The 24,265-nt window shown below is 35.4% G+C and overlaps 2 protein-coding genes across 2 annotated transcripts in view; one reads left to right on the plus strand and one right to left on the minus strand.

The window, feature by feature from the left end:
* LOC136041680 (synaptonemal complex protein 1-like) overlaps positions 1 to 10,007 on the plus strand; it is a 51,005-nt gene extending 40,998 nt beyond the window's left edge. Inside the window, exon 7 of the mRNA XM_065726403.1 lies at positions 9,870 to 10,007. Within this exon, the coding sequence (XP_065582475.1) occupies positions 9,870 to 10,007 (138 nt within the window). The remainder of the gene's footprint in view (positions 1 to 9,869) is intronic.
* Positions 7,443 to 24,265, minus strand: part of LOC136041676 (xylosylprotein 4-beta-galactosyltransferase-like) — a 43,190-nt gene continuing 26,367 nt past the window's right edge. Inside the window, exons 3-5 of the mRNA XM_065726395.1 lie at positions 19,113 to 19,345; positions 16,324 to 16,470; positions 7,443 to 13,844 (exon numbers count right to left, since the gene is read on the minus strand). Coding sequence (XP_065582467.1) covers positions 13,559 to 13,844; positions 16,324 to 16,470; positions 19,113 to 19,345 — 666 coding nt within the window. The 3' untranslated portion in view covers positions 7,443 to 13,558. The remainder of the gene's footprint in view (positions 13,845 to 16,323; positions 16,471 to 19,112; positions 19,346 to 24,265) is intronic.

A 24,265-nucleotide genomic window follows, 5' to 3' on the forward strand; every position in this document is an offset into this window, starting at 1 on the left:
ATTGCCGGTGATGCTTTGACAAAGAGTATAGAATGCTACTTTCTCTTTCAGTAAACTTACGTCAGCAGAAAAAGCTTCTGATTAGTTAAAAGTGATGTTATCCAGTCAACTTCATCCAATCGAAGCCCATTTCACGATCCTTTTGGTTCAATTTTGCGACTTCCAGTACAGTCTTTTATACCTACCAGTCCATGCGCATTGACAGTACGCAAGTGCACTAGTTCAAAATAGCGACACTAGGGGGTTATGTTTTTAAGATGATTGTTATTCGCTTGGACCATAAACCCCCCCCCCCCCTGTTTCAACTCTCTCTCATCATCCTTCCTTTCAGTACATTTTTTTGCCGTCAAGGATAGCAAATGAAAGCTTCAGATCTTAATTTAAAGCTTTAATTGAGAAACTAATTTTAATTGTTCTACCAAAAAGCGTTTTCCTTTTCTAAATTATATCTACTAAAGGAAAAGCCGGAAGCTGTTTTCTTTGAGAAAGTAGTCTTCCATTTGTCCAAAAGCAATTTGTAGTGCCACGTTCTTTTGCAATAGGGTGATAAGACTAATTTAGATTTTTTAATTTAGAACCACAGATATTGGGGTCTTCCTTCCCCCTAGGATCTTTGGATATCAGTCGTGAGGCTAGAATCTTGGAAAAAATACAGATGCTAAAAATTAGCCTCAAAGATGTGTAAAGTATATTTATTATAACATTTTAGATTTTTTCGAACCTTGTGATTTCTCGCACGTGAATCAAGATTTTTTTTTATGTATATGAGGGGGTTTTTCCCCTCGTTAATACCTCGCTCTTTACACTAAAACTTAAATTTTGTCCCAATTCTTTAAGAATAACCCCTGAATCGGAAAGGCCGTAGAATAAATAGTTTAAATTACTAAAAATACTTTAGCATAAAGAGCGAGGTATTTATCTTCTCCTAAATACCTCGCTCTTTATGCTAAAGTATTTTTAGAACCCCTCAATATGCGTAATAATCCCTGTTCGTTTTATGTTTTAATGCTACTCCTTACTTCCAATTGAAAAAAAACTTTTTCATGTTTATTGTTTCATTGTTTTTTTTTTTAAAGTAATGCTAGAAAATTCCGCTCCCTTTTCATTGAATTTTTCTTCCCCCATGACATATTCCTCCAAGGAAAGATCATTCCACATAGCCCCCTCCCCTCGACCCCACCCCCAAACCAAAAAAGTCCCACTGAAAACGTCTGTACGCTTCCCAATAACCATTACTGTATGTAAACACTGGTCAAAGTTTGTAACTTGCAGCCCCTAGCCCAAGGACTGTGGGGGAGTAAGTCATCCTCAAAGACATAGTTATTATGGTTTTTGACTATGCGGAACAAAATGGCTATCTCCAAATTTTGATTCGCTGACTTTGGGAAAAAAATGAGCGTGGGAGGGGGCCTAGGTGCCCTCCAATTTTTTTGGTCACTTAAAAAGGGAACTAGAACTTTCCATTTCCGTTAGAATGAGCCCTCTTGCGACATTCTAGGACCACTTGGTCGATACGATGACCCCTGGAAAAAAAACAAACAAAAAACAAATAAACACGCACCTGTGATCTGTCTTCTGGCAAAAAATACGAAATTCCACATTTTTGTAGATAGGAGCTTGAAATTTTTACTATAGTGTTCTCTGATACGCTTTTAGGGGGTGTTTCACCCTATTTTCCAAAATGAGGCAAATTTCCTGAGGCTCGTAACTTTTGATGACAAAGACTAAATTTGATGAAACTCATATATTTAAAATTAGCATAAAAATCCGATTCTTTTGATGTATCTTTTAGCATAATTTCGTCTTTTAGAGTTTCGTTTACTATTGAGCCGGGTCGCTCCTTACTACAGTTCGTTACCATGAACTGTTTGAAAATATTCATTTATCCAAATACATTTTGCTGTGTCAAAATTTTTTGCAATACGTGGCAGAATAATGTGGATTTTAAAGGTCGTTATTGTTTACATTGCAAAATCCTAGGGATAATAATATAATATGAATAGTATCTATTAGAAAATTTATATATTGCTTCTTCCAATTTAAACGAAAACAGACACATACAATGATACTTAGAGGGGGAGGGGAATGAACGGCCATTAAAAACACTATAACATACAATCTATTTTACAAAACCAAGAAATTACAGGGAATCAATAAAGATAAGCTTTATATCTCGGGGTTGGAGGAAGCTGGAAGTTTCTCATGGTTGCGTGCCTTCATGTCTAAACAAAGCATATCTATACGAAGGAAATGTTTCCAACAGTTGCTTTCTCTGCATTATCTCCTAAACGTGGGTATTTCTTTTAAAAGATGGCATTAATGTAGATTGGAATAACTCTCGGCACTTGCAACCGATTCATATGAACTTATTATGTGTCTATGATTTAATTAGGAACTAAACTGAAAGGATTGTATCAGATAATATTTTTCTGCTCATTTTCTGCTTTTCATCTAATAAAAAGATCACATTTTTGTTTGCAAAGAGAATACGTTTTTCACATCAATGTCTTCAAAAAACGCACCACGTGGAAACATACGGTTATGTTCCATAAACATATAATTCTTCTAGAGTACATGACACAGAGAATGATATTGATCGATATTTTTCGCCTTCTACAAATACTCCTTTAAAAACTAGCAAAAGAAACTATTTTGTGAGGACTAGAGAAAACAAGTTTCCTCCCTTCCTCCGAAAATTCTGTCTATCGCAGGTTGTCTTCTTAAGAAGGATAAATAAAAAAAACTAGTAAAGACTAGTAAAAGAAGTAAAGAAGAGACTAGTAAAATAACTAGTATAAAATAAAGATTAGTTAAAACTAGTAAAGAAGGGGGCAAGTTCCCTTGCCCCCTTCTTTACGAAAAAAAAAGCAAAAAGTTTCCAGGAAGTTCCAACTCGATACAAGAGCTGTGAGACAAAACAGGGTGTACTTATAAAATTGCGTATAAAAATTGACACCTTATATGGGTGTAATAAAAATATAACCTTATACGCGAAAACTAAAATTTGTTAAAAAACATAAAAAAACAGATTTTGGTGGGCCCACAGAGCCCCACAACCTGCGCATGTGCCTGAAGACTGGAATATAATGGACTTTCTTTGATAGACTGGAAAGAAGCTGCAACGTTTTACGTTTTTACTGCACGGGGACTGCGCGTATAAGGTTATATACTTATATTTTTTATACAAAATTGCGTATAAAAATTGACACCTTAAAAAATCGCCATAACGGTCATCTTTAGATGACGTCTCCCGTTTTTCTTCTTCGTCTCCTATTTTTGGCAGTTTTACCAATTCAGCCAATATTTTTTACCTTTTACAAATAATTCTTCCAAATATCGTTTAGAGATGTCGCTTTACTTTTCCGCTGTTAGGGATACTTTTACATTCAAACTGTAGTTGTCTGCCCATCTTCTGCATTTCGTCTCTTAGAAAGAATGTTATGTTATGGTGTTATGTTAATGGTGTAATGTTATGTTATGGTGTTATGTTATGAATGAATGTTATGTTATGGCGTTTTAGCAAAGAGAGTGCAGTTTTTCACACGAGCATACTCCAAAAAGCGCAATGTATGAAAACGTACGGTTACAAGTCCTTCGAAGAAAAATTTTGGCAAGTAGTTTTGGATTTTGCTTTCTCAAAAATTAGGTAAACATAACGAATTGTCATGATCAGGTTACATACTGCACTGACAATCTTATGCATTGGCAACTTCCTGGCCCATAACCTCCCCCAGCTACTACGCCTACTATAAGACAGATAACCGTCGCCAAGTCCATCGTCTGCATAGAAGTAGAAGAGAAGAATACAGTCATAAAGAACGAAGAGGCTTCAGTCAAGTCAGTGAAGATAATCTTATGACTTATGATATGCATAAGTTGATACATAAGTATGATTAATTTGAAAAGACTTGTTCCGCAAAACAAAATTTTCAAAGAAAAGTAAAGAGCTTCATGAAGCCAAAAATGAGCAGAAATAAAGTCCAATAATCTCATAAGCGTAAAACTACCAAAAATCGCTATCAATAAATAAATGAAACCAAAACGAACAGCAATTACAATAAATAGCTGAGTCAAACTCAAAACGAGCAAAAACTAACATGAGTAGGGCTGATAACCCCCAGGCCTTCTCAAGACCAGAACACAATTTGCGCTTTACTAAAAAAAAACGAAAAAACGAAAAAAGAAACAAAAAACAAATGACCTTTGATTGTCAGTTTAATTGACATATACTGATATTTATTCCTTAAAGTTTTAATAATTTTTTGTTTATGAAAATAAAAAAAGTGAAAACATTGAAAACATATTGTCTTTTCAATAAAGCGCAAACTATGTTCTGGTTAACATATTGCCTTTTGGTCAGTAGAACATCCATCTCATAAGGTCCTGGAAGTTCCAATTTAACACGATTAGCCATTGCTGATATGTCCTTTTGATAACCTGTATGTTCACATACTTTTTGAAATTTTCATCTCAATGCTCTTACCCTTGCAAGTAGGTGCAATAAAGTATTTATACTAAATGTAGCAGTGACAGCAGTATTAGCAGTAGTGTGCACATATTGCCTTTTGGCGAGATGATCTTCCCTTTTAAGCATTCTCTGAAAGTTCCAGCTTAATACCCAAATCATGTTCTTGAGCTACGCTATTAAGACAATGTTCATGCACATAGCGTCTTTTGATTTATTCAAATTTTCCCTCAATACTGTAAATGGAGTGTTGTGGTAGTTGTAGTAGTATTGGTGGCATGCAAATATTGCCTTTTTGGTCATCTCCCTTATCATTTCCTAAATTTTTCAAATTAATATACTCAGTTATTCCTGTTTTACGACCTTTTGACAATCCGTATACACGTAAAGTGTTTTGATTTAGTTCAACCCTACCCTCAACATTCTCTGAAAGGCTCGCCTGAATGCTCTTCGTCTTCTTGGAAAGTAAAGTTCAAACATGTATACCTTTCTCAACAACATATACTATGTGTAAACAACGAATGAATTGTCTAACTTACAGCACTGATCCTGAGGACTGCGGGGAGGTTGACACCCCCAAAGACCGAATTACTGGACCTTTCAACAATTCTGAACGAAATAACTCTCTAAAGATATTTTGGGGAATGAGAGGCTTGGGAGGGGGCTGATTGACCTCCATTCAATTATGACTCTAAAAAGGGCACGAAATCTTCCGACCTCCAATCAAATGAGCTCCATCCGATCCAAAGTTTATACGACCACTCGTTCCATAAAACCTTATATAGCCCGGGGCATATTATGCAACCCTTGCCAACGGGCTCTTGCCATTGTGTCCACACTAGAATTTGTTATATGAATTTTGGACTATTAGTAACAAAATGGCTATCTCACAATTTAAATTGAATGCATTTTGGGGAAAGAGGATGACAGGGAGGGGAGCTAGTTGCTCTCCATCATGTTTTACTCTTAAAAGGGAACTAGAACAATACATTTCCGATCAATTGAGCTTCTTCTAAAGTTCACACGACCACCCCTTCAATAAAGACCTTATATGCCCCTGGGGCACACCTTAAAACCCTTACCCCGAGACTCCGGGGGATTCTGTCGACCCCAAAGGCATTATTATATGATCTTTGGACTATATGGCTATCTCAAAATTTACATCGGATATATTTGTGGAAAATACGACGTGGGGGTGGCTGGATGCCCCCGATCACTTTGATTCTCAAAAAAGATATTAAAACATCTGATTTCAAGCTCAATGAGCCCTTTCAAGAGTTTATACGACCACTCTTTCGACAAAACCTTATATGCCCCCTTGCCCTGTGGGCCATAGAGGGGGGGAGTGTCATCCTCAAAGACATAATTCCGGACCTTTTAACTACGCTGAACAAATGGCTATCTCAAAATTCTGATTAAACATGTTTTGGGAATTGATTGGAGTGGGGGACTTGTTGTCCACCAGTCACTTTTGACTATTAAAAAGGCACTAGCCCTTTGAATTTCCAATCGAATGAGCCTTTTTCAATGTTTCTACGACAACAAATGGCCTTCTCAAAATTAATATTAGATACATTTCGGGAAATTAAGAGTTGGGAGGGGGGTATCCACCATCCGACCACTTTGAATCTTAAAAAAGGCACTAGAACTTCTGATTACCAATCCAATGAGCCCCTCCGAAGGTTATACGACCACCCTTTCGATAAAAACCTTACATGTCCCCAGCGCACAATTTACAACCCTTGCCCTGAGGGCTATGGGGGGGTGTCATCCTCAAAGACATAATTTCCGGACCTTTTAACTACTTTGAACAGAATGACTATCTCAAAATTTTGATTGGAGGTGTTCGGAGCAATGGTGGAGGTGGGAGGGAGGTTAGTTGCCTTCCAATCACTTTCGATTATTAAATAGGACACTAGTCTTTTCAATTTCCAATAGAAAAAACCTTTTTCAAAGTTTCTACGACAACTTCTTTGATACAAAGTGCTAAAGGGTGCGGTGATACAAAGGTCTAAAAAAAGAAGGAGAAAAAGAAAACATTGTGTCCACATCGCCCTTTACTTAGGCAGCGCTAATGCGCTGCCTACGATATGCATAACTATTGCGTTGAATAATTTCTCTGCCATGTCATTGAGAGTTTTGGCGTGGTCATGAAATCATTGCTTCAAAATAGCTTTTTAAAACCATAAAATCATAAATAAAACCACAAAACTTATAAAAATATAAAAGCGAAAAAAAAACAAGTTCTACTTGTAACAGATTATTGGATTTTTGCAAGATGAACACTAGGCTAAATAAACCGGGCTAACCGTGTTGCTAAATATCGGAACTTCATTTTACTATCCGTAAAATTACTCTACATATTTCTGTAGCTAAAGACAATTGAACATTTTTATACCCAAACCACGGCTGGTCTCTCATAGGACATACCCCTTAAATTTTAAATAATAAATACGTTTGAGCCAATCGGCTGGTACCAGCAATCTGATACTCGTTTACCAGTACTTCGTCAAGCAAACGTCACTATCAACAAAAGCCGGTCTGGGTCTGACTGAAATCCTTACAGCCTTATTTTGTAAAACGCGCAGTGGGTATACGAGTGGGTCGACGGTGATCGCCAACACCTAAATTGTAACAAATGTAAAAAAAATATGGGTGAAAAAGAGAATAACAATATATTCAATATCCTTTTTGCGGAAAAAATTAACTGAATATTTCCAAAACTCAAAAGGAACTTCTTGTAACAATTCATAGAAAAAATGAAATATTACAGTTTAAAAAATAGTCTTGAAACTATTTGGCCTGAATGCCACAGAAAATTCCTGTCTTAAAATTGCACTTCAAATATTCGGTAGTTAGTGTTTTCTTTGGGTGAGAAAACTGCACCCACCATACACATCAATTTTCAAGAGGGTCTCGTAACAAAACACCCTGCTAAATTACCACAGTCAAGCTATTCCACATATAATTATTGAGATAAACAAAATAATTTATTTTAGCCAAACAATGGCTATACAAAAGAATATCTATAGTAGCACTGATCACAATACAACTTTCCCAAATCAAAAGACATTAAAATCCGTAGCCTTGATATTTAAGACTGGGTGGTGGACTAGGCAACTTTTTTTTCGCTTATAAGAGCAAATATCTCTTTTTTAAAAGAGGTATATACTAATATACACTTCTCAAATATAAAATTCCTTTTAGTTTATTTGGATTTTATATTGTGCATTTCGTAGGGCATTTTAATTGACATTTCCTTGCATGATATATGATCCATGGCTCATGCGTGCATGATGACAGCTAAGCCAGCTAATAATTGAAAATTATGATATTGTTTTGGAGTAATTGAAGGTTCAGTATTAAAAGCCTCGCTATTTAGGACCGGGCGGAGGACTAAAAATTTTTTTTTTCGTTTATAAGAGCATATACCCCTTTTTCAGAAGAGGTATATACTAATATACACTTCTCAAATATAAAATTCCTTTTAGTTTATTTGGATTTCATATTGCGTATTTCTGGAGGAGGAAATAAAGTGGCCAAAAAATTTAATTTTATTCCACCTAACAGTTTTTGACATTTAACTCTATAAGACATTCAACATTAACATTTAGGGATTCCACAAGATTTTAAAAGACATTCAGCTCCATAACCTTGCTATTTGAGATGAAGTGGTGGGCTTGGAAGCTTTCTTTTAATTTTAATTTGTATATATTCTCTTTTAGTTTAACTAGTAAATGCGGTTTTAACTTCACCTTCTGGTTGTGGATATGACTTACTTTACTGATGATTTTTATTAGCGTTGGTGTTACCAATAAGCAACAATCCATACTTAAAAGTTCTTTTGAAAAAAGGATTCCCATAGAAATAATTACGAAAAAAAAATAAATTAGATAAAGCAACACAAATTATACACCAGCATAAAATAAACCATAGATAGTTACTGTATAAACTTCTTTTAAGAGACAGGCCTTAACTTCACAGAAAGTATATATTTAAAATCGGTGTAAAAAAGAAATGGTTTTTAGGAACTAAGAAATAAATGGAGTGTTTTCCACAAGGAGATTTTCCACGCGGATAATTTTCTGTGGGGATGAAAGTTTCCACGGGGAACTTTCCAGGAAAAAATTTACAGGAGGCAGGAGAAGGGGATTTCCTGGCATGATTTGAAAAACGATTAGAAATTAAATAAAAAGAAAACGATTTTCCTCCACCGAAAGTAAGGAACTACATTCGAACTCAAAACAAACAGAATTTTTCCAGGAGGGCTGCCCCTTCCTCAACCCTCGCTCTTTCCGCAAAAATTTTAATTTTTGTCCCAATTCCTTAAGAAAGATTGTTCAACTTAAGTGCCGTTGAATTTGAATGAGATATGTTTCTGAAGAGCTTTATGACTTTAGCGTAAAGAGCAAGGGTTGAGGGGGGGGGCATACCCATTTGTATACGGAATAATCTCTGTTCGTTTTAAGTTTTAATGTTACTCCTTAATTTCAGTTGAAATTTGTATTTTATTCTCTCATATCAAAAAGCCTTTTGAATTATCATAGCTAAGCAGTCGCCCCCCCCGGATTATTTCACATAAATCAATAATTCGCTTCAGCCCAACAACAGCAATGAGAAAAATCACTATGTAAACACTAGACACAAAGCACATGTCCAAAATCAAAAGACAATAACTCCACACATCCGATATTTGGGAAGCAGTATTTGAAATATTCAAACCTACAAGATTGCCGATTACTTGCACATCAAAAAATGAATGCGACCCCCCCCCCCCCCATGATTGCAACACAGGTAAAGTAGATATTCTTTAAAAAAATTATTGAGCAAGCACATTCACTGAGAAATGACGAGAATGAAATCACGTTCTTTATCAGAAAACTCCTATTAAAGCTCGTAGAAAGAGAGGGGGGAGGGCATTTATTAAACGTAAGACCAAAAAAATGTATGTTTCTCTTTAACATTCCTTCATAGAATGAAGAAATAATGTCAAATGTAAACCTTAAAAAAAGAAACTGGATCTAACTTTTTTTTTTTCAATAACAGCTTAGAGAAGAAAAAAAAAATCTTCATGCAGTTTATCAAAAATAAAACTGCATACATGAACAAAATGTAGAACATTTTAGATTCACAACGTGACTCTACCTGACAATGTGGTTGCAATAATTCAAATAATGTTATATGGTGTTTTCTGCAAAACAGGGTTCCTTGGTCATTATAGTTAAAAAAAACAACGATTAAATGCTTCAAAATAATATTAATGTATTTTTAATAATACATTAAAGTGATTGGTGCTATATACGAGAATAACACTGCTGCGGTTAAGGTAGGAAATCAGGGTAGCAGCTGGTTTTGTATCAATCAGGAGTTAAACAGGGTTGTGTTCTATTCCCCTTTTTTACAGGTCATTTTAATGGAATTTGTCTTAAGGAGCAAAGGAAACGTAATGGGAGACCACGGAGTCAAATATGGAGGAAAAACTCTCCTGGACTTAGATTATGCTGATGATTTAAGCATCTTAGGTGAAAGTATGAGAAAATGAATGAGCTTTTAGAGGTTTCAGGAGTTCAGGGTGCTAGAATAGGTTTCAAAGTTAACATTAAGAAGACTAAGTGAGTAAGGCTAGGAATAAGGAAGATGAAAAGGTGACATTGGACAACACAAAAATTGATCAGGTGGGCAGCTTCACTTACCTTGGTAGTATTATTAGTAAAGACGGTGGGAGCAGTGAATTACGGGAGATGTGAAGATGTTTCACAGTTAAAAAAAAAGTTTGTAAGAATAGGAAGACAAGTCTACAAACCAAGATTAAAATATTGAAAGATACATTGATGAAAGTGGTCAACTATTGCTCTAACGCATAGACGCTGCGAAAAGCGGATGAAGATTTGCTAGATGTTTTCCAGAGAAATTGCCTACTAATTGTTCTGGGTACCCGGCTGACTGATCATATTTCAAACAATAGGCTGCACGAAAAGTGTGGTTCCATCCCACTTTCTAGGACTATAATGAAAGAAAGATTGAGATGGCTAGGGCATGCTGTGCGGATGACAGATTGCCAAAGATTATCTTTTTCGGCCAATCGTCTAAGGCTAAGCGGAAAGCAGGTCGTCCTCATCTCAGGTGGGAGGGCGTCAAAAAGATTTAAAGAAAATGGGAGCTTCCTGGGGGAGAGGTAAAAAGGGAGGCTTTCAAAAGTTTGGGATGGAGGAGCGTGCGTAGCTGTGTTGGCCTCAGACGGCTTGGTGATGCAGTAAGTTGTTAGTAGTAGCAGTAAAAAAAGCAGGTTCTAAATGTTTACACCCTTCCTCCATCTTTCGTGCATTTATTTTTTGTATCCCGAATTCTGAATTCTGTAAATTTAGTGGAACATTTTCTTTGACAAGCTTCGAATTTAGGGATGTTTTATCAAAAATTATTTTTTAGATTAATTATGTTTAATTCAATTAGCGAAAACAATGACTTTGTGTTTTGCTCGTTTTAGAGCATGTTCCTGGTGGAAACTACAATTTAATGCGAACTAATTGCAAACCTGGGCTTGTTCATTAACTAATGCCTTATTACACATTTTAATAAATATTAAAATAGGAGTAATTTACCACTTCCCTCTTCAATGCTTTTGTTCCTTTTTTTTATAACGAAATGTTAATTCGGTAGGTTTAGTAGAACATTTTCTTGGACTAGCTTCGAATTTAGGACTTTTCCAATCTAAATTATCATTTAGATTCATTTTATCTAATTTAATTAGAAAAAATGACCTTATGTTTTCCTTATTTTAGAGTATGTTTCCAATAGAAATCGTAATTTAATTCGCATTTACTTCAAATTTAATGAAAATAAAAACTCCGAAACTGGTACTGTTTATTAGCTAATACCTGAATAAGCATTATGATAATTATATATAATAATAATTATAATATTATTAATTACAATATATAATAATATTATTAATAATTATACCATATAATCATAAAATAATTATTATATTACGTGCAGTTTTAATGAATAAAATATGAGGGTTAATGCCTTAATACTAATTAATTGTGATATGTTTGGTCATTTGCCTCCATTTCCCTAGTTTGATGATGACTGTGCAGAAGTTCATACACCTAAGATGCTAGTTAACCATTTAATACAAAGTTAATGTACGATCATCCAAGCTATTAACTCGCTCTCACCTGGAACGAAAAATCTAATTTTTATTAAATATTGTAAACTTTTTGTCACAGCGGGAACGCACTTCTTGATACATAGCTTTCATTGGTGTTTTATTGGGCATGCCAGCTAGCATGAGAAAATATTAGATGGCGTGCGCATCGAGATGACTTCTTGGTTATTTGTTACTGAATTATTTACTTAACTTTAGCAGATAGAATGGGTGCCGGTAAGCGGTTCACAGACAGCGCCTATCTTGGGTGAATAGAAAATTAGATGGCGATATTTTTGCACGAATATTAAAAATTTTTGGCAGTTTCAGCTAGCTTTACAATGGCAAGCCTATATACTTCTCCAATTCTAGGAGATTGTAGGCGGACTTACGTCTTATAAAAGTTAGAGCAATATGATAGATGCTGGAATAGCATCTGATGTGACATCAGTGTCAAGAGTTCAATATTTCTAAAAAAAAGAAGAAAAAAAAAGGAAATCCGGCTATTGCTCGAATTTTGTAACTTTAAGCCTCTACAGGCAAACAACCCCCTAAACCAGACAGTTAATTTTAAACTCTTTAGAATGGACTAATAAAAACAGGAAACGGTAACAGATAAATGAAATTCCAAATCTTTGTTCGACTGCAGTTATTTTAATCTACTAAACCGAGAAGTAATTAGTAGGTTATCTCGCGGAGTAAATTTCTCCTCGTATATCTGTTCGTGAAAATAGACTAAAATCCCAATATTAGGACAGTGGCCACCAGGTACTTTCTGACAAAATGTTTTTAATTCAAATGCATCTTTCCCTAAACATGGATTATAAGAAAAACCCATCAAAATTTAATCTTGGACATGATGTAGATAGTTTTAGATACGACTAGGCTAGTTGGGATTGGCGGACTACAACCTTAGAAAACTTCTCTTTTCAACATTTAAGCTTTAGCAGAAGTTAATTTTACAACCTTGGTTATTTAAATACAAATCTTCTAATATATTCTTTGGAATATATTATTTTATGTTTCATGACAATTTGAAGGTAATTGTTACTGAGAAAATAAAGCTAAGATCAGTGGCGTCATAAAAGCGTGGGGGGAGGGGCAAATGTACGATTTTCTCTATGAAAATATCAAAAAACATATTTTTTCAAAGTCTAGGGGGAGGTCGTAATGCCGTCCCCCATCCCAACAGACGCCTCTAAAATTTAGTTAGAATAATAAATGAAAGACTTCAACTTTTACAAAGATGGATTTTTCTCTCAATGTCCAACTGTAGTATAAAATGTTATCAATTTTTTTAGAATATTACAATAAATACAGAGCTACCTTAAGTGACCCAATTATTCTTTTAATTTGTTTTGTCGCAGCCCAAGGAGGGGATGAGTTGTATTTTTTTCTAAGTTATATGTTTTTTTAAGAATATACAGACCCCAAAAAGTTGCCATCCATAAATATTATAATAAATATATTATATATGTTATAATATAATAAATATATTATATATGTTATAATATAATAAATATATTATATATGTTACAATATAATAAATATATTATATATAATATAATAAATATATTATATATAATACAATAAATAAGCACTGTGCTGAATATAATTTGTCGCAATCGATCATTGATTTTCATATCTGGTGCTCAATAAAATATATTTTCTTGAAAGATATTAAATAAAATTTGTTTTTTCGACTGACAGTAAAGAGCAGTTTTAAAAGCTTAAATGAAAATAATAATTCCGCATATTAAGGGACTTCCCCCCTTCTCAACACCTTGATTTCTTTTTGTCAAGCAAAGAAAAAGAAAAAAAAACGAAAAAAACAGAATAATATCAAAATTATGACAAAAACATATACAACTAATAATACAATAAATATTCTTTTCAGCTTACTTCATAACAACTATCTTAAATAGCTACAAAAACATGAAAGACATCTAACTAATTTTATGTGGCTGCTTGACTTTCCCTGACTTAGATGTCACATTCTTTGGTTTAGGAATATCTTCAGGGCACAAGCACCAAGGGGAAAAGGTCCTATCACACTCAAGATGGATATTAAATAGCGTGGCACTCTCACCATTTGATGTTACTGAATACTGGCCAACAACTTTAAAATTCACATTGTTTACACCAGAGTCGTAGTCTCTACGCAAAGAGGCTTTTTTCTGGTCGTAGCAGTAACGGTAGTCTCTTTTCCTTACGCGGGCATTATGCATATGTCTAAAATAGAAAATTAAATGAAAGGCAGCCAAAAATAATTTATCATTTAGTTACATTGTCTCTTTAATCATCATTTTATTCACTAAATTTATTTAGTTATGAATATTAGTTAAATTGAACTTGTTTAGGTGCAAATGATTCATATAGTTAAATTAATAATTCAGTCAACCTTGATTTAGATAAGTCAAAACTAAATGAATTTTTCTCATTTCAAAGCATCTTTTCTTTAGACAGGCATTGTGCAGATGTCTAAAACAGAAAATAAAATTCAATAGGACAATATTATACACTGACTCTAAGGTGCACATTCAAACCTTAGGGAGATCAGATGATTTGCAGGAGGGGGGGATCATTACACGAAAGGAGTATATTTTATGTCACTACTTCTTAATTTGTCCTGGGAGAGAGCGGGGGCCCTTCGGGCCAATCTCAGTGGGAGGGGGGGGCGAGAGACCCAATTTTGATAATCAGCATAAACAAGCACAGATTCAATCCTTTGGGATTAGGGAGTCCTAAGAAAAGTGTATTTTATACTACTATTTCTCAAAATTTTCAGGGCCACCAGCACCCTGGTATAGCACTCTGTCAATTTTTATCGTCCCTCTCTTGCTTAGCAGGTATAGTAACGAATTAAGTGAATCCTTCTGCCACACCCACTAACGATGTTGAAACTTAGTTATTCTTTTGTTTTGAATTTTTATTTTCTGCTTCTTCTCGGCAATCCTACTCTTTAAGTTAATGAGCAGCAATTCCACTTTGCTATTTATGTAAAATTAAATAAAGAATTTATCACACTGCTTTAGGAATGAAAGTGCTGACATCTATTAACTTGCTTAAAATCATACATTTTGAGTTCAAACATTTTAAAATGTAATCGTTAAAAAAAAACAAACAAAAAACTTACAAACTGCATTAGATATTGTCCTGTAAAATGCTTTCAGTAAAATATTAGCAAACCTTTAGCGTAGAGTGGGAGTGAAAAGGCTAGCAGCCCCTACCATATACAGGATAATGTTCAGCAGAAGTTAACTCTTAATACAACAACTAATAGTTAACTAATAGCTGCTCTAACCTGAAAGTGGTACTCAATTTATTTCTTCACTCACGTGGTCGGATAGATGGCATTTGAAGAGACCCTAACAATACGAGTAGACCTATGTACAAGTACTGATTTACAATTGAAATATACATTGACGATAAATACAAGCTGATAAAGTTTATTTCAAATTTGAACGTGAATTACTGAGCTAGGATAATATATTTATGGAATTATCAAACACTGAAATAGACCAAGTCACGTGCCAAATAGAATAGCCCAAATAGAAACAGACCAAAAAATAGAAATAGAAATAGACCAAAACACTGATAATAGACCAAGGACAGTGAAAAAAATTCTGATTGTTTGAGTTGGTTAAATAGAACTCATATCCTTATAGTTTAGGGGAAAAAACCCAGAATTCAATTTCTAATGAAAGAGAGAGTCATATGCAGGTATGCAATTTTTTGTCAGTAGCGGGCACCAAATTTGAAAAAAAAGAAACATGGGTGAAAAATCAGATACTCTTAAGATATATTACTTCAAACAGCTTAGGATGGCGAAACTTCCTTTGGAGGTATACTTATCTTTGGAACCGATAGATTGTAAACGTTCGAATTTTTATGGACGAAAGGCGTTATCAAATGTAACTAATTAGCTTTGCCTATTTATTTTCATGACTCGACCTGACAAAACATCAGAAGCTGCTGTAGTGCAAGAAAATCGAGTCTCAACAGAAAAAATGTATATTTGTCTTGGTTAAAATCTAGATTTTCTTCCTGCGGGCCGACTTTCAGAATCAGAAAGAAACAAATCAGAATCAGAAACAAATCGGGCCGAATCAGAAAGAAACAAAGGGAAAAAAAGCAACAACAAAAAAAGCTACAATTCAGCGACGCAAAATGAGACTTAAATGTATAAAAATATTAATGTTCTTCTACAGAGTTTTTTTGAGACATTCAATTTATCTAAACAGATCAAGTAAAGTAATACGGGTGAACACTCGATGCCAACTGCTCTAATATTTCGAAAAAACCAAAAGAAAAATATTAGACAATCGCAGTTACAGCGAAAGAATAGAACTAAAATGGGTACAATGGCACCAATAAGAAGATTGCTAGATTAACGTTTAACGATTTCGTTTACGAAGATTAATTTTCGACAAAAATCACCAAGTCAGATTAACATTTATAATAATGCGTCTAATTTTTGTACGGATTGTCTTTGTTTTTATACAAAACTATAGGTTCTTTGAAAAAACTAAGAAGTGCAGATACAAATAAATAAAATAGCTTATATGTCATACATTACTTACAGTCATACCCATACCATTGACTAGGTCAAATTGAGAACTGAAAAGACAATTAAGACTAAATGGCGAACAAATGACAAAGTAATTACAAAAACAACAGAAAGCATCCCTAATGAAAAGCTTTGACTTACTTAAAAGTATTCGTCGAATCTGTCGTCAAGTTTCCAGGTCGTTGGATTGTAATATTTGCCTGTTTTAACCTTACATAGAATTCATCGTCCTCCAATCCCCAGCCCCAATATCGGTTGCTCATACCATTGACTAGTTCAAACTGAGAACTGCAAAGAAAAATAAATAAAATCATTCATACCAACATGCATTGCTTATACTCATACCCATACCATTGACTAGTTAAAACTAAGAACTGCAAAAGCAAATAAATAAAATAACTTATGCCATGACTCATTACTTACAGTCATACCCATACCATTGAGTAGTTCAAAGAACTGCAAAGACAACTCATTTATACCGTGAATCATTAATCATTACTTATACTCATACCCATACCTTTTACTAGTTGAAACCGAGAATTTCAGAGACAAATAATAAAATAATTCATACTTTTACTCTTAACTGATTACTCCCGCCTCATTGTTGCTTATTCTATATTTTCACAATATGAAGATATCATTGCTTATGATGTTAAAAACTTGAGAGAAACAGCACTAAGTAATATTTTTCTTTGCCAGGGCATTGTTGATTAAAGCTAAAAGATAATTTATAAAATAAAAAAAACTTTTTTCAAAAAAGAAAAAAATACTACAAAGGGATACGATCTATTTATTTTTGGTATATTTTACGTAAAAGGTAAAGGTAAAGGATACGGCATTAGACTTTACAGTCCGTACCGGCGGTGCTAATCTCCGTTTCTTGGCCCTTCAGCCAGGAAGTGCAATGGGGGGTTGGGGGCCAGCCATCCTGTGCTTTCGCACACCCTTCCTGTTTACCTTCCCCAGATTTCTCCAGGTACCCATTTAGAGCTGGGTCGACTCTTGCTAAGCTTACAGAGTCACGCCACTGACCCCCGTCCCAAACTGAAGAATTGGGTACACTGGGATTCGAACCCGCGTCCTCTCAGACAAGGGATAACATCTCAGCTCTTAAGATAACACTTAAAATGAAAGATTTTTTTCTAGAAAGATTACTATGACAAAGACAATCTATTTATTTTAGATATGAAAATCTTAATGTGGATTCTACTATGGATGCCTTCTCCTCAAAAATGTCGATGCAAATTTTTAGACTAAGGTATTAGGGAGTCTAGCAATTAACTGGAACTAATATATGAAGTAACATAATTGATCACAGTATGTTTTTTTAAATATAAAACATAAATAATGTTTTTACAAACAGAGATAGCATCATTCCAGTGTGTCTGAGCTTCCCTCAATACTAAGCGAGATAAGTGCTTTGTCTGTACTTATCTCACTCGCCTGAATTTACCAGTCTATCTGAATCTACTTATATAATGAGCAGCAGAATGTCTCCGACAAACTTGTTTGTGGAGCAGCTAGGTGCAGCGGTCCGTTCTCTGGATAGGGATGTTTTAGTTCTGAGTTCAATGGAATTGAATTTGATGAGATAATTATGAGGAGCAGAGTACGCCCAACAAATTTGTAATCATGATATTTCGGATGTAAATGTGAAGCTGTTAGGTGAAGCGGTCCGTGCTCTGAATATTTCTGTTCTGAATTCAATGGCAGCAAATACTGACATCGTGAGCAGCAGAATACCTCCAATGAACTATATTTTCGACGCAAGTGTGGAGCAGCTAAGTGCAGTGGCACATTGTCTGGGTAGGAACATTTTAGTTCTGAATTCAATGGCAGTAAATAATGACATTGTGAGCAGCAGAATGCCTCAACAAACTTGTCATAGCGATATTTTGGATGCAAGTGTGGAGCAGCTAGGAGTAGTGGCTCATCCTCTGGATAAGAATATTTTAGTTCTGAATTCAATGGCAGTAAATAAAGACATTATGAGCAGCAGAATGCCTCAACAAACTTGTCATAGCGATATTTTGGATGCAAGTGTGGAGCAGCCAGGAGTAGTGGCTCATCCTCTGGATAGGAATATTTTAGTTCTGAATTCAATGGCTGTAAATAATGACATTATGAGCAGCAGAATGCCTCAACAAACTTGTCATAGAGATATTTTGGATGCAAGTGTGGAGCAGCCAGGAGTAGTGGCTCATCCTCTGGATAGGAATATTTTAGTTCTGAATTCAATGGCAGTAAATAATGACATTATGAGCAGCAGAATGCCTCAACAAACTTGTCATAGCGATATTTTGGATGCAAGTGTGGAGCAGCCAGGAGTAGTGGCTCATCCTCTGGATAGGAATATTTTAGTTCTGAATTCAATGGCAGTAAATAATGACATTATGAGCAGCAGAATGCCTCAACAAACTTGTCACAGCGATATTTTGGATGCAAGTGTGGAGCAGCCAGGAGTAGTGGCTCATCCTCTGGATAGGAATATTTTAGTTCTGAATTCAATGGCAGTAAATAATGACATTATGAGCAGCAGAATGCCTCAACAAACTTGTCATAGCGATATTTTGGATGCAAGCGTGGAGCAGCTAGGAGTATTGGCTCATCCTCTGGATAGGAATATTTTAGTTCTGAATTCAATGGCAGTAAATAATGACATCATGAGCAGCAGAATGCCTCAACAAACTTGTCATAGCGATATTTTGGATGCAAGCGTGGAGCAGCTAGGAGTATTGGCTCATCCTCTGGATAGGAATATTCTAGTTCTGAATTCAATGGCAGTAAATAATGACATTATGAGCAGCAGAATGACTCAACAAACTTGTCATAGCGATATTTTGGATGCAAGTGTGGAGCAGCTAGGTGTAGTGGCTCATCCTCTGGATAGGAATATTTTAGTTCTGAATTCAATGGCAGTAAATACTTACATTGTGAGCAGCAGAATACCTCCAACAAACTTATCATAGTGATATTTAGGATGCAAGTGTGGAGCAGCTAGGTGCAGCGGTCCATGCTCTGGATAGGAATACTTTAGTTCTGGATTCAATGGCAGTAAATCTACATCATGCATAGCAAAATAATCGCAATCTGGGCAGTGTTGTTTCATTAGTCGGAAGCCTGAGTTAATAAGAGATGCTCGATTGAAGCGATACCCGTCCCCCTAAAAGAAGAAGATGAATATAGAAGACTAAGAAGTCGAGAGGCGAAAGAGAAAAAAGGAAGAAGAAAACTAAGGTAATTTCTATACCCAGTCTTATTAGTAGGCATAATAAGAAGAGGTGTCTAAGGCCATATATAGCTACAGTAAATTCAAAATAGTGGCCTAAATGCAAACTAACAGGCCTAAAAATGAAAAGAAAATGGAATGGCTCTGAATATTTTTTTTATTGGCTTTAATGAAACAAAACAATACCAATACGTCAAAAATAAACCATTGTCTTGTCAAACTGATGAATTTCTCCAACCACAATATTTAGGTTGAAATTTTAGCGTCTAACTAAATGCCTAACGCCAAAAGATGAGAAAGCAAAGGACCGGATTTAAATATTGCATGAATTTTCAATAGCTTCAGGCAAGCTTAAACAATTGCTTCAATTACGATTCATAAAAGGAATGTAGATTGGTATAAAATAATGATGTGTTCATAAAAAGAACAATAGTAAAACCTAAAATTTCAAAATAGACTGCTGACACTGAATACATAATTTATTCAAAATTTTATTACAGGTTGAAACGCAACTACTGTCTACTTAACTAAATTTTCGACTAGGATTGCTTCCAAAATCTCATTCTAGTGAATTATCTTTAGTGAGGTTAGTCAAACTAGGCAAGCAAAATTAAAACTAGGTCAGCAGAAATTACACCGCCCTTAATATTTTTCATAAATCGTCTACTGATCGAACAGAACTACCAGGCTATTGCAATGTCATAAGGAGCTGTTCAAGGTCTCACTTAAAAGCTAACTTTTATATCTATGTACTTTTTACGAGCCCGTATTGATGACGATGTCAGTAAGTCCCATATAGCACTTTTTGATGCCATATCAGGATTAGAAAGGCTAGGGATCATGAGACTGTACTTCCATTATCTCCATGGTTGAAAACCTTAAACCTAAGTTTTGAAATTTCCCCTCCCATCCCCCTAGTAGGTTTCACAAACCGTGGGAAGACTAGCAGAAGTAGCAAGCCATTGTGGCATCATAGAAAGATGTTTAATAGCTCATTTAAAGCACTTGATCCTATCTACTTGCACTTTGCAAATTTGTCTCAATAACTCCATCAAAAAGGCCCATGTCGTACCAAAAATAGCATTATTTCGCGCTATATTTGAAGTAGAAATGCTAAGAAGCATGACAAGAGTACCAGACGAATCCATATGGTTAACAGCTGAAAACCCGACTCACACTCGGCACGCGACATATATGTATTCCCACTGTCGCTTGTGTTCTAAACGAAGACAATTTGAGCCTTTTCTTAAAGTCATGACGTCCAAATTCATTTTCATTTTGGACTTGCTCATATGCTCTGTGAAAGACATAGCGCCGAACCTCTGTTTCTTTTAATTGTTCAGGTGGTGGGACAAAAACTCCTTTTTCTTCCAACGATTTATCTAGTCCGGGTTTTTTTATTTTCAAATGTGTGGCAGCCATTGATGATCTTATCCATGTCAAAATCCAAAACCGTATCATCATTATCATTTTCAATTTGTTTGGTTCTAACCACGCGTGTTTTTGCTTTTCATTTTTATTTTTGACTCGATCACATGTTCGGTGTCGCATGTCTTCTAACCGCGTGTATCTTTGCTCTTCACTTCATTTTCGACATGTTTTTGGGTTTTGACTACTTCAGAAAATTTAGCAATGACCTTTGCTTTAGCTGTCCGTATTAGTGTTGTCGCAATCCAAGTTGTCGATTTTCGCATCTTATCATTTTTGATAGTTCAGGTATTGGTTCCAAAGAATCAGCATTCATTGTAACTGTAACTACAAATTTTCGTTTTTTGGGTCTTCTAACAGACATTATATTATAAAAATAGCTTATGCGTTGGAAACCCAACAATCTTATTTAAGCTATGCATGATATCATACAAGAAAATAATCTTGTAATTAAGAAATGCTTACATGATTTACTAACATAGTAACTGACGTCATTTGCAAAAACCAAATTTAAGGCTCTAAACGAATTTTATCAGACTTCTGACATATCTAGATCGTTATTTACGCGAGAATATCCCAGGGTTCCAATTTTTCCAAAAAATATGGAGCCGTTTTCAAGAAACAGGATACATATACAATTACTAGCTGTTGGGGTGGCGCTTCGCACCACCCCAACACCGTGGGGCGCTTCGCGCCCCCCAAGCCCCCCCGCGCGCGTAAGTCGTTACGCGCCATATTAGTTACGTGCCATTGTAGTTGTGTCCCTGTGTCCCACCTGTGAATATAGATAGATTTATATATGTGTTTCAAACTACGTAAAAATTGCGAATATACAGCATTCTTGGCTTTCCCACTACTGGGAGCTTTCCGTTTCCAATTGCCAGCAATTGATCTGAAAATGTTTGACCAGAGTCATCGTTTTGCAATCGGACACGCATATTTGTAGTTAATTTTAATATTTTTACGTGTGCCCATAAATTAGAATTTTTGAGGCAAGCATTCATTTCGTCTGCAGGAGTTAAACTACGTAAAAATTGCGAATATACAACATTCTTGACTTTCCCATTGTCTGTGCATATACAAAGCCGTATGTATACACACAACTCGTTTTTATATAGATAGATAGATACAATACAAATTAACTGCGTAAAACTTGCGAATATACAACATTCTTCGCTGTCCAATTGTCGCTGCATATAAATAGATTGTCAGGTTTACCGACCCTCGAACATGCAACGTACAATTGTCCATGGGAAAAACAATCAGTATTAAGATCTATACCACATTTTTCTAATGATTGACCTTGAGCTTTGTTAATGGTGATTGTAAATGCTAATCGAATTGGGAATTGCAATCTTTTAAATTGAAAAGGCAGATCCGTTGGAATCATGGGAATGCGAGGAATAAGAACAGCCTCACCCTCAAAAGGCCCTGTCAAGATTGTGGCCTCTATTAGGTTTTCCATTGTTTTTTTTTTTACGGCAAGTCGCGTGCCATTGCAAAGCTTTGGTGGGTTGATATTTCTTAAAAGTATTATTGGTACGCCTATTTTTAGTTGTAGCACGTGTGGTGGAAACCCTGAAAGATCTATGGAATTTAAAAATTCAGATGGATAATTAACCGCTTCATTTGGTTCCAAAACTGTGTCGACTGACTTGTAAAGGACTGCCTGGTCTAGAATCTTGGTCAAAACAATATTGTTGATTTCGTGGATGTCTATATTTTTGGGTGCGAGAATCGCTCTTTCACTTAGCCATTTATTATTTTTATAATTTTTTAGAATATTCGGAAATACTTTTTCAATCAATTCATTTTTGGACGTCACTAAATTACAGAAATCAGCAGGTAGTTGTATACGTCCTGAAATTGAGTCTACTGGGAGCTTTCCGTTTCCAATTGCCAGCAATTGATCTGAAAATGTTTGACCAGAGTCATCGTTTTGCAATCGGACACGCATATTTGTAGTTAATTTTAATATTTTTACGTGTGCCCATAAATTAGAATTTTTCAGGCAAGCATTCATTTCGTCTGCAGGAGTTAAACTACGTAAACATTGTGAATATACAACATTCTTGACTTTCCCATTGTCTGTGCATATACAAAGCCGTATGTACTAATAATGACGTCATATGCAAACGCTCTTTTTACAAACAAACAAACATGCATACACACAACTCGTTTTTATATAGATAGATAGATACAATACAAATTAACTGCGTAAAACTTGCGAATATACAACATTCTTCGCTGTCCAATTGTCGCTGCATATAAATAGATTGTAAGGTTTACCGACCCTCGAACATGCAACGTACAATTGTCCATGGGAAAAACAATCAGTATTAAGATCTATACCACATTTTTCTAATGATTGACCTTGAGCTTTGTTAATGGTGATTGCAAATGCTAATCGAATTGGGAATTGCAATCTTTTAAATTGAAAAGGCAGATCCGTTGGAATCATGGGAATGCGAGGAATAAGAACAGCCTCACCCTCAAAAGGCCCTGTCAAGATTGTGGCCTCTATTAGGTTTTCCATTGTTTTTTTTTTACGGCAAGTCGCGTGCCATTGCAAAGCTTTGGTGGGTTGATATTTCTTAAAAGTATTATTGGTACGCCTATTTTTAGTTGTAGCACGTGTGGTGGAAACCCTGAAAGATCTATGGAATTTAAAAATTCAGATGGATAATTAACCGCTTCATTTGGTTCCAAAACTGTGTCGACTGACTTGTAAAGGACTGCCTGGTCTAGAATCTTGGTCAAACAATATTGTTGATTTCGTGGATGTCTATATTTTTGGGTGCGAGAATCGCTCTTTCACTTAGCCATTTATTATTTTTATAATTTTTTAGAATATTCGGAAATACTTTTTCAATCAATTCATTTTTGGACGTCACTAAATTACAGAAATCAGCAGGTAGTTGTATACGTCCTGAAATTGAGTCTACTGGGAGCTTTCCGTTTCCAATTGCCAGCAATTGATCTGAAAATGTTTGACCAGAGTCATCGTTTTGCAATCGGACACGCATATTTGTAGTTAATTTTAATATTTTTACGTGTGTCCATAAATTAGAATTTTTCAGGCAAGCATTCATTTCGTCTGCAGGAGTTGATCTAGGTATTATAGGTAATGTTTGCCTGAAATCTCCCGCAAGCAATATTAATGTGCTGCCAAAGGGTTTCGACTTCCCTCTCAAATCTTTTAAGCATTGATCCAGAGCCTCGAGCGATTTTTTTTGTGCCATTGTGCACTCATCCCAAATAATAAGTTTGCATTGCTGCAATACTTTACCCATCCCAGATGATTTGGAAATATTGCACGTGGGAGTTTCTGTAGAATGCAAATTGAGAGGCAATTTCAAAGCGGAATGAGCAGTTCTTCCACCAGGCAGCAATGTTGCGGCTATTCCGGACGACGCAATTGCCAAC

This window comes from Artemia franciscana, unplaced genomic scaffold, assembly GCF_032884065.1.
Source record: "Artemia franciscana unplaced genomic scaffold, ASM3288406v1 PGA_scaffold_32, whole genome shotgun sequence".
In the NCBI taxonomy this organism is placed as follows: domain Eukaryota; kingdom Metazoa; phylum Arthropoda; class Branchiopoda; order Anostraca; family Artemiidae; genus Artemia; species Artemia franciscana.